General features: G+C 41.3%; 1 protein-coding gene across 4 annotated transcripts in view; it reads right to left on the bottom strand.

The window, feature by feature from the left end:
- The window catches only part of LOC101172103 (phosphofurin acidic cluster sorting protein 2), a 51325-nt gene that overhangs the window by 22583 nt on the left and 16724 nt on the right, over positions 1-12018 (bottom strand). For all 4 annotated transcript variants that reach the window (XM_023962983.2, XM_023962984.2, XM_078931564.1 and 1 more), the window contains exons 2-3: positions 6598-6685; positions 2051-2140 (exon numbers count right to left, since the gene is read on the bottom strand). In XM_023962983.2, coding sequence (XP_023818751.1) covers positions 2051-2140; positions 6598-6685 — 178 coding nt within the window. The remainder of the gene's footprint in view (positions 1-2050; positions 2141-6597; positions 6686-12018) is intronic.

Raw genomic sequence — 12018 nt, 5'->3', positions numbered from 1 at the left:
CAAAGTATCAAACCTTTGCTGTAAATTTGTTTTTCAGTAAGAAAAAAACAACATTCATGAAAAACATTGAAAATGTAAAGACAATAGAAAGAAGAATTTGTTGGTCTTGGAAGTCAGAAGAATTAGTAATGAGAAACTGTCAGATGGTTCCTAATAAAACATAAGAATTCAAACTTTAAACACCAGCAGTAGATCTTTAAATGGGGGCTGAAGAACTTGAAGTTCCAGTGAGATTTTTTCTATCAGCATTGAATTATTTCAGATGTATGAAATCTATCTCTGCATTAACTATAATCTCAGATCATAAGAGTCCAGAACAACCGGATCAGGAGTTTGGTTTGTGTTACCGGCAGAACCAAACGGCATGTTCAAGTTACTGCTGGCTGTCTCTTGAACCAGTTCCCAGCCCGTGTTGCATCCACCATGGATGCTCCTAGTCACCGGTTCTGTTAATCAGTTCATAGTTTTTATGGACAAAATTTCCAAGTATAGCCAAGGACTGAAGAGGAATCTGGTTTGTGGACCGCAGGACTTCATCTCTGTTTTATGCAGATGATGTTGTTCTGTTTGCCTCATCAAACCAGGACCTTTAGTGTCCACTGACGCAGTTTGTAGTCAAGTGTGATGCAGCTGGTGTGAGAATCATCATCTCCAAATCAGAGGCAAATCTTCTAGGTAGTTCATCCCGTCTGGGTTGGTGGAGAGCTCCTGCCCCAAGTGGAGGAGTTTAAATATCTTGGGGTCTTGTCCGAGGTGAGACTTGCAGGTGGGTGGGTGCAGCAGCTGCAGTATTACGGTCGCTGTCTTGATACATTTCTCGTGAACAAGAAGCGGAGGCCAAAGACAAAGCTCTGGATTTCCTGGTCATGGTAGGAAAGGAGAAAATCCCAGATTCAAGCAGCTGGAATGATTTTCCCCTGCAGGCTGGCTGGCCGCTCCCTTAGGGTTCAGAGTAAAGCTCCTCAACATCCAGGCCAGTCGAGGTGACTCAGAACTCAGGTGTTTGCCTCCTGAACGCCTCCCCGTAGAGATGTTCTGAGTATGTCCAACGAAGAGGAGGCCCAGGAATGACCCAGGACCCAGTGGAGGGACTTTGTGGGACAGTTTCAGGGAGTTTCTGAGCATCTCTTTTGCTCCTGTGACCCGGCTCAGGATAAGCAGGAGAAGATGGATGGATGAATAGGTATATGAATAGTTTGACAGATAAGTGGAGCAATAATTGCTTTAGATCCCTTCATGCCCCCATCAGCTCCTCTGTTTCTGCTCTTCCTTTGGTGCCTGCAGCATAGGCACATCAAGCTGCTGGATTTTGAGCATCATCACAGTTTAAGACGTAGGTCTGCAGAAAATGCGAGCCTGGCTGCAACATAACAACAAGCCTTCCTCTCCTGCATGTTCAGGTATTGATCAGATTTATTTGTGCATTTTGAGAGGAGCAGTCAATAAGACACGCATGTTTGACGGACAGTGGGTTGATCGTAGAGTAAGTAGAGCAAAAAATAACAAACTCTGTAGAGTTTAAAATAGTTCAGACTTTTTTAGACAACAAATCCCAGGATGAGTGAAAAAGTTTTTCAGTAGAGCATTCCCCAAAAAGCAAGACTGTGCAGAGAAAACAGAAATAAGGTCCTTTCAGAGATTGTTTCTAACTCAATGTGACCTTTTAAAGCTTCACTTAGCTGCAGTTTCTGCTGGGTTTGTGTGCAGTTTATACAGATGATATTTTAAAGCAATCGGTCTTCAGTAATGACATTTTAAAAAGAGAACAGCCGTGATGAAGCTGTTCATTCAAATGGAAGGTTGTGAGTCGGCTGCAGAGGGAAACCTTCACATGAGGGGAACACAGGAAGTTTGGAGCTGTGCTGCTGTACATGAAGCTCTGATAAAAAAAAACTCTTTACTCTGAGCTTTTGGGTCAGTAAAACTAACATGCCTTGCTTTTGGAAACAAAAAGTGTGAGAGAAACGTAGACAGAAGCTGCAGAGGGAACATGGGCTGTTCAAGGACCCTCCATGTCTGACGGAGAATTCAGTTTGGTGTCAGAACTTGCCTGTAGTGAGAAGGTGAGCTCCAGGTCCGTCTCCATCAGTCCGCTGGGAGGGAGGACGTACTCGTTGGATCGGAGAAGACGCTTCGAACCCTGGGAAGCACAGAAAAACAACATAAAAACAATGCAAACCAGACCATAATACCACGATGCCTTAAATCCAGCAGGGCCAAACCAAGCTAAGCAGTTGGATACTTTTCTCTTAAATGACAGACAATGATTGACATATTTGCTGTTTATTCAGACAAAACCAAACATTGAATTTAAAGACAATGTTTTAGGAAAAAACTTTCATTTAGGCTTCAGCTAAACTTTAGGATAAAACCTGAAATCTTAATGGAAAACAAAATACTGTATTTAACTCTTTTAACGGTTATCAGCACAAAAGTGAAATAAACAAGAAATCAACATAATAATAAACTTTTCTCAAAAATGTATTTGATATGTTTTCAAATGTTTGAGATGGAGACAGACATTGAAGTTTAAATAATTCAAGAAAATCGAGAATTAGTGATATTCATCTTCTTTACAAAAATTCCAAAACTTCCCAAAAGATGTAATGAAAATGGAATATTAGGTCACGTCACACAAAGCCTTTAAGCTGAAGGAGCAGTCAGCAACCAAAGCATGAAGGTTTCTTAACTCTGCTATCTGTTTCTCTACCTGAGGAAGGATCACCTGTGCTCAACCTGAGAGAGAGCCAGAACAAACCTGCTGAAGGATTTCTGAACCAGATGAAGCCCGTCTCCTAAGAATAGAGAGCCTACAGGACGGTCAGTATCCCCAAACGACTTGGTCTTAAGGGAGCTCGTCCTCCATGTCAGGGATTGGTTTCCATCATCCTACCGGCCAAACTGCAGGATTGATCGAACCTTTTGATTGTTTAGTTAAGAATGACTCAGAAGGTTATTGTCTCATCGTTTCACATCAGACTATGAGCAATGGAGAGCAAGTCTGTTGTGCAACGTTTTTGGTCGCTTATCAACAATGGCAATGTTGATGAGCAATGCTATGATGAAGCCTCCTTTGGAATAAACTCCTACTTAGGATGTGACATAATGACACTGGATCCGAACGTCATCTGCGCTGCCAGAAGCGCCGTAAGGGATCCTGAAACACAGGTGGGTTCCTGGTGTCGAGGAATCAGCAGCTGGATCAACTTCCACAGCTAAACAGCCCAGATCAGGTAACACTCGAACCCCCAAGTATGTGAGAACAGAGCTGGATCATACATGTTTGGGGAAAAAATGGAGTTCAAAAACAGCAATAATCGCAGTAATAACTCTGATTATAAAGTTCTTATTAGGGCTGTAAAAGCTGCGTAAGTTTAGTAAATATACAGAGAGGGCGGGCAGTGGCATGGAGCTTTGCTGGATCTGCGAAATGCTCTGATCATCAGATTACAAAGCGGTCCTTAAATGCTGCTTACTGTTAAACATGTTGAACAAAATAAAAGAAAGACCCGGACGGTTAAAAAAATATAGAAACGTGAAAATATTGAGATGTCGTTTTTGTAAATATCCTCCGAAAATATTATATCATGAGATTAACAGAAGTTAGAGCGTATTCTTCTATCTAATGTGTATGCAGTGAATTTTAAGACCCACTCCAACGGAAATGGTGTTTTAACGACTAAAAACAACATCGTCATTATGAAAATACCAATGGGAACACTTTGAAAACAGATCAGAAGATGATCGGAGTGGGACTTTAACAAACATGCAGTCCTAAACCGTCTGAATTTTGCTGGGTTGATGGAAAATGAAACATCTGCCAAAGGCAAATGTTTCATTATCAATTTAATTAGTTCTAATTATTTAAGTTTATTGTGATTGATTCAGCCAAAATCAGTAAAAATGGAAAATTCAAATAGTTGGTCCCATTTTGCTGCTTTGCTTTTCTGCAAAAACTAGAAAAAAAATATTATTTGTTTGTTATTGAGGACAATAACCATTTACTTGAAACCATTATTATCCAAAAGGAAATATTAAAGGTTTAATAATAATAATAATAGTAATAATTGGTACTTTATTGATCCCACAATGGGGAAATTCTTTCGTTTAAGTGTGCCAAAACTAAAATCCCATCACTATTAGAAGCATTTTGCTCCACTGGATTGAACAGAAAGAGCTCTAAAAGCTTGAACTGCCACATTGTTAATAAATAATTAAACAGCAAAACTAAAGGACAACTGATAGAAACTGAGAAAATTGTCTTTACTTGTTGGTTACATTTTTAGCATAAAAAAGAGAAAGATCCATCCTGGTCAACACCAGAAGCGAAACAAAGAGACCTTGTCTGTTTTCTTTTAAGCTCTGACTGGAACAATGAATCAAGAGACAAAACCAAGCACCCCGCTACGACATGACAGGCATTAACTATGCAAAGCCTTGGCACTGAATGTTCTCGGCTCCCTTTTGGCCCTCTTTTCTGTTTTCCCGGGGCCTGAGGGGGGTTCACAGACCCTTCAGCAGTTCATGCAAACCTGTGGGAAAGCAGGAGGAATCTGCAACTTCAGGACACACTTTGAAAGGTTTGAAAGTCATTTCTTTATTTGCAGAAATGACAGAGACTTGAAGCTGCAGAAAAGATTGTGGACCTTCTGCCTCCGTCCAGCACACTGACAGGAAGACTTCCAGACTAATATTGAACAGTGAACCACACCATCTGATGTGGTGCAGCATCTTCCTCAGAGGAAACTAAACTACTTCTTCAGCGCTTTTACGGTTTTTGCTCCGGCTGATCACATGGTCAGCCATTACATCATCATGTGTTTGTGAATGTAAACCATCTAACCTGATGCGTTTAAAGGGAAGAAAACCTACAGCCAGTTTTCTAAAATAATAAAAATCTGGAGTGAAATCTGGGTCGTCATTACACTCGTTTGTGACACTAAAGAGCAAAGAAAATGAATGGATGTATGGGTGAGAGTCTAAGGATCCGTGCCGTTTGCCTCCAGACCTGCTGGAAGTTGCATTAAATGCTCCAGTTCCCGAGCGGCAGTCAGCAGACCTTTCCTCGGGGAAGCTCAGCAGAAACTGTAGACTTGATGCTCGCGGGGGAACGTGGCTCATGGAGGCAGCCACACTTGGTTGGCTGCGTTCTCCTTAAGGATGAGAGGGAACTAAAGCTGCTCCTCTAGTTCTACAGAGTTCTGTCAGCATGAACAGTGGGACAGAAACACCCTCCAATGAAATGTGTGTTTTTAACACCCAGGACTATAGGCCTGCATGATAAATCGCAAATGTATTTTTTAGCGCGATATCTAGCTGTGCTATATGCATATCGCAAAAAATGGCGAAAATTGCAATAAATGGTTACCTTAAATGTGCCAAAACAAACTTAAGGCAGCTTGAAGTATATAACCAATCAAACAAATCCATTTATGCATTTGACCAATCGGATGGACGGACGACTTCACGTTGTTGAATCAGATGGAGCTCGTTAGATGTTCGCCTCCTATGTAGACGAGGGTCATTTGGAGAATAATTTAAGTGATGTCGACTCTTATTTAAACTGTTGCAGTGAAATGGAATTAATGTTTTAGGATGTTTTCCTATTTGTTAATGTATCGCAAGTTATATCGTCATCGCAATATGAATCAGTAATATTGCAAGTTTTCCTCAAATCCGTTTTAGGTTGTAAGATTCTAAAGTCATCGTTCGGTTTTATATTTTAACTTTATTCATAATCATAATAATGGATTGCACTTATGTGTGCTTTTCCAGATACTCAAAGCGCTAACAATGTGTCTACTATTCATTTATTCGATCCGCCGATCATTGGCCGACCTGCTCAACCGCCTGAACCACCGCTGCCTCGTGTGACCTTTGCTGCTGACCTCTTGGCCAGGCCGCCCTTGAAAAAGAGATCCTGACCTCAAGGGGTTTCACCTGGTTAAATAAAGAGCTAGAGGCCATATTCTCCACTTGCAGACAAGTAGATCCATGAATGTCTTTGTTTTAAGGATAAAAAAAGTGTCAATATCATCCATGCATTCAGATTGTGTCCCATAAAGAACACATTTCAAATGAATCATTATTTTCCACATAAAAAGATTCAAATTTATGATAAAGTCACCTTTTAGGATCAAGTTTGAGTCAATGACTTTCATGTCATCAGTCATTACCATCCATGATCTATTAAACCTCTGCTTTGGCGTTCAATTTGCTTTCAATATTTTGAGCAACACGTGGGCAACATAAACTGTTGTCCTTAAACACAATGAGACTCATGTTTCCCATGTTTATAATGCTGAATAGATAGACTGAAAGGCCTGCATGCAGAAACGATGGAAGCAGGAGTCCCGCTCTGTGTGGAGGTGCTAAAGCTCCTGCTTTCTGCAGACCTGCGTGGATGTGGAGCTCCTGAGCTCTCTGTGACAGGAAGGAGAGGAGGATTAGGAGCCTGCCTTGGCATCAACCAGGCTGCGAATGCATTTAGAAACCGACAGACACCGAAGAACAGACCCCGCGCTGTGAAACACTGCTATCAAATGTTCTGCAACTGAGCCCATTGTTCCGATCACACAGGGAGATTAGCACACCCACCTGTATCTTGACAGCTATGGAGAGGGAGTTCAGCTCTTTATCCAGCTCTTTCAGGACGACCAGCTTTTTCAGAGTCAGGCTGCAGAGCCTGTGGGAAACATAGAAGGAGGAGAAAAGACATTTAGGGAAACGTGCCACTTGTTAGCACGTCTCACACAGTCATGAAAGGATTTTTGAACACGGCCCACACAGCAGCTCTTATTTCTGTCATTCTTCTGCCCAGGAAGTCAAACAACTAACTTTTCTTTTCCAAGTTGGTGAATGAAGTTCTCAGCATCTACATCCAGATGCTGTGAGAAGCTTTCCTGTCCTTTAGACCCAAACAGCAACAACATAACTATTTTTTTTTTTACAGCATGCAGTTTTAGGGTAAATATGACAACCGTGGAGGTAATTCAGGGACAGAAAGAGGAGGTGAAGGTTCATTTTCCTCTCATGTCTTGCTCTTTCTTAGGATACTAACTCACATGTAATTAAAAGGGCTGGAGGTTCTCCGGGGTCCAGGGAACCTTTTCATTATTAGAAGCATCTTCTCCGGTCCTGCTCGCCACAGTGCTTTTTTCTGAAAGTCACGGCCATCTGTTCTCGCCTGCTGTCCGGCTGTCTCTGCTTCGACTCGCTGCCAGTTTGTTTAGCAACCCAAATAATAACTGAAGTGACAGACTTATCAGCAAGAACTAAGTTAAAGACAGTCTCTGTAGCTTTAGAAAGGACTGCAGTTTAGTCAGATGTGTTTGTGTGACGGTGGTTCTCTGTGCCGCGGTTCCGCTCTGGAAATGCAGCTCTAAATTAAACGGAGAAGAGACAAAAGCTCCTCATACGATCACAAACCCTTCGTTTTCTGTTGTTATTCCAAACTTCCCAGATACAGTCTGGCACAGAACAACATGCAACGCCTGCCAAACTGGGTCAAAACCAAACCGCTATCAGAAAGCTGTGTGGGTGGAGCATCAACAAGTCTGTTTGCAGTTGGATATTTCTGCAAACAGGCGGTGAAGACCAAAGATAAGCGATACGTTTACAGTCTGTCCTTCAGCTGATAAGTGCCCCCCAGGGGGAATCCTTTCAATTTTGGTGTGGTTACGTTGGTTAAGGCTTCACACTCCACGCCCCGCCTCATAAAAGGGTTTTGATCGATTTGGATCCTGTTTATCGACTCTCGTGTCCATTTAGCGATCCGCAGACCAGGTCAACCTAAAGAGAAACGCCGGACATTAATGAGGAACGACTTTCCTCATTTAGGTTTTTTTGCTTTGCTTGAGCAAAACAGTCTTCTAATCTGCTAATGCTACAGACTTTCTGTATTTCTCTTCCCAAAAATACAACAGGGTGTTTCTTAAGGCAACACCTTTGTCATACAAATAAAAAAGAATTAAAGAAAAAAGGAAAAACACTTCTTATGCCGAATAAAGTCAGATATGAAATGCAACAAGAAGGTTTGAGACGTCTGAAGTAAAAGAACCAAAATACAGAAAAAGTTCTTTCAAAAGCAGCTTGGTTTGATTGAATACTTGCTCTTTAGGGAATTCATCATCTCACTCAGCAGTAAATGAAAACTTTGGATGTATGATTTTAAAATCCTTTGAAAAAATTAATACGGTATATAATCGTTGGGAAAATATGCAGTACAATTCAAATCTTACAGGTTTGCTCATTTTATTCCAACAAATGCATTTCCTACACTTCCTGGTTTTTCTTAAGCATTTCCTGAAAGCAGACTTAAGACTGACTGTGCTTTCAAACAGTTTTAAATCATCACTTGAGATGCTTTTACACTTCATTTACTGCATTTTCACACCAGTTAATGTTGAACCTTCTTATTTGATACAAATGCTCAGGTGTCGTACTGAGGAGCATCCCTAGGAATCAAACCAACAACCGCCATCAGCAGATGACTACTCTGCCTTCAGAGCTGCTGCTGTTCCACTTTCCTGACAGTAAATCCACAGCAAACCCTGAGGCAGAAGAGGAGTAATCACGACGAGTCCTCCGGTCTGCGTCTTCCAGTCAACAGCAAATCACTGCACACTGACGTCTTCAATGGGTGACGAAGTCAAACAGAGAAGTTATGGACTGAGGGCACTCAGTAAGTGTAAGAATGGAGAAGAAAGAAGGTTAAGTCTATTTGTCTGTTGTCACAGCACCAAGAGTACTGCTCACCGTTATCTTGAGATCACTCATTTTTGGTTGAACTTTGCAGCCTAAAAATAGCACAAAAGCCATTTAATAGCAGCACTGTTTATGAAGCTTTTATTCTTTGGTTTGTGACCTAAATTTGGACAATTTCCAAGTTTAAAAGACTTGGAAAAATTTGAGGTAAAAATGATTTTATCAGCGTATTACCTTTTAAATCTGAAATTTGTGCAACGTATCAACAACCACTGGACGATCAAAGCATTCAGTCCTATCTGTCCATCCGTCCACATCCTGAGGGCGTTAGGATGGAGTATTTCTCTCAAAGTCTATAAATATATAAATATCTGTTTGCTTAAGCAGCTGTTTGCTGCGGGCCAAGTCCTATTTAACCTTTCAAAATAACCTGACAGAAAAACACTTAAAGAATTAGACTAACCCACACTCAATTGTATTGAAATACCGTAGTCATATTTATAAAAGGAAACATATTTGCACTAAAACCTATGTAGGCGTTACTAATTTTATAATCTCCCAGGGTAATAAGAAAAAGAAATAATGTAGAAAATCTTGATTTAGAAAATCCAGAAGGAGTCTTCAGCTTCTACCGTTTAAAAGATACAGAGTCAAGAAAACCTGTAATTTATCCTAAACATCCCCTTTGGTTTAAACTCCAGTCCGTATGATTTTATTCTCCAGACAGGAAATTGGAGCTGACAGCTACAACAACATACTTTATCTCCACTGAACAAACAAGAGAACTTATCAAATAACTCATTCAAAGTGCTCAAATATTTGCTTTGAGATTATAGTTCTGTGATTGTAGCATTTATCATCATTTCTGATTTTGGTTTCAGTCCATCAGACGTTTATTCACAAGACAACAAGTGAAGAGGCATTTCCACACCTGCTGTGAAAAAAGGAAACTGTTTTTACGTTCAGTGATGCTGAGAGAACAGAGGTTTGGCTGACACCATTTTCCCTCACACTTTTGATCACTCACAGGAGGCCAAATGCATTGTGGGAGATGATTCCCAGCTGGAACCATTTGACTGTATCTGGAGTGGGTGAGTGTGACATCACCCATAGAAAACGGGTTACAGCTCCAACCAAATGATATCAATTCAGTTGCCATTTTTTCACGATATGCCATGTCGGAGCCAGACGATGTCAGTAGGCAGTGATTGGTCCGAGTCGGTCTGAGTCAACGTTTCTATGGCAACCACTCTCGCCAATCAGGAGTGGCTTGTAAATTCCTGTTCACACCGGGACGAATTTCACCCACGATTTTCGCCGACGTTTAACGGCTCGTGACTAAACAAAGGGCACCAATGAGAGTGTGCACACCGACGCGAAAAAACGCCACGCGTCAAAGCGTCACTTTTAAAAAAACGCCTCGGGTTTTTTTTTTTTTTGACGCGTTGCGTCGAAATCTATTCGACCAATGAGAACAGCGCTTTTGCACACGTGTCTCGAGCTTCTGAAGTTACAGTAAAACACAACTTGGGGGCGCTCAAACACAAAACTGCCTTTCTGAGCACATATACCAGCGAAGAAGATAGACGCCAAGTAGCGTCTACACTGCCGCGAAGAAATAATGACGGACATTCTAAAATATCCCCGAACCAAGCACCAGTTGGAGCTACTGGTGCTTGAAATATTCATGTTTTCTTTGTATGATTCTGACAAGCGCGTAAATAGTTGCTCTCTTCTTCGGAGTGAAAAGCCACTTTAATAAGCGTAAAGTTGTGCAGCGCCACCTTGTGTACAGGAGTATTTCTGTTTTACATTAAGCGCCATCTAATTTCAGGGAATGAAATTGCATGTTCACTCGGCTCATCGTCAGCGAAAATCGCCTGGGTGTGAACACAAAAAACGTGTTGAAAAACGCTGGCGAATAACGCCTGGCGAATATTCGTCCCGGTGTGTACGGGCCTTAAGAGGATCGTCAAGAACATGTTAAAAAAGGACGTAGAGCAAGAATGGTTCTTCTGACCAATAGAGTCTGAGTAACAGCTGTTTATTCCTCAATAGAAGTCTATGGGATTTTGGCTTCTTGGAGCCAACAAGTACTTCCTGTTTGGAACGCCAGGGGGGAGGGGTCACTCAGTCCAGTTCTCTTATACAAACAAAGCGGGAGTAAAAACAAAAAAAAGAAAAAACACAAACAGAAAATCCTTTGATGTCCTTCCTCCCTAAACCCCACCCTCTGACTGACGGCTTTCACACACCTGCTGCCTCACCTGAGCTGAAGGTTGTGTCACACAGCCACTACGTACAACATACAAATTTTCAATGTTTTAAATGTCGGACTTATGTGAATAATGCGTGATATACGTGAATCATTGCGTTTGTTATTCATCGATGTGCGCAGATGTCCGTCGAGCGTTTGGGCCAACGGGTCTTTACGTGAATTCGGTTTTGAGCTGTTCAAAATATTTGGTCGGTTGAGAATTACGCAGTCTACGCATATTTTAAATAGTTTATAGGCAATTATTACATAAATCTTACGCAATTGTGCGTGATTTTTGCAAGATGTGCAAATTTGTGGCTCAACGTATTTAACAGACTTTTCACACATTTATCACTGATGTATCACTTTCATATTAGGTATCCGGCGCACATTTCACGTTAAAATGATATCATTGACGCACGGCTCACTAATGAATTCCATATAAACAGTGAAATAATCACGCACGGTTCTGGTTCTACGTAGATTCACGACGTCTTTGCGTGGTTTATTCCTACTACTTCTGCGGTTTTAACACGGTTAATTCTTAATACATCTATGAAAATTTCATGTAAAGATCACAACTTTTCTCACTTTTTCAACGTAGATTGGAATATGTACGTAGTGGTTTTGTGACACGGCCTTGATGGTTTTCTCAGACAGAAAGCTTTGCTCTCAACCTCCTTTAAGTCTTGCATATCTGGTTAAATGTAAATATGAAGATTATCGATCTGAAAGATCCCGGTGTAACGGTGCCGGTAGAGTAAAAGAAATGAAGGAAGACATTCCTTCATGAGGACCTTAAAGCCTTTTTCTTAATCCATTCCCTAAAGAAACTCCCCAAATCCATCAATCAGACGGCAGAACATCAGTGAGGAGTGTCTGTACTGAATCAAACATCCATCCATCTACATCCTCTCCTCAGACCTGTGCCTCCACTCACAGCTACATGTGGTTGCCATCATTGGGCTATTTCTGGACGGTTGTGCGATAGCCAAATCACTTATAACTCTGGTGGCTGGAACACTTTGGCATAAGAGGCTACAAAGAGGCTGCAG

This window comes from Oryzias latipes, chromosome 15, assembly GCF_053564925.1.
Source record: "Oryzias latipes strain Hd-rR chromosome 15, Olatipes_Hd-rR_3.1".
NCBI lineage: Eukaryota > Metazoa > Chordata > Actinopteri > Beloniformes > Adrianichthyidae > Oryzias > Oryzias latipes.
This window is presented reverse-complemented; position numbering and strand designations above follow the sequence as displayed.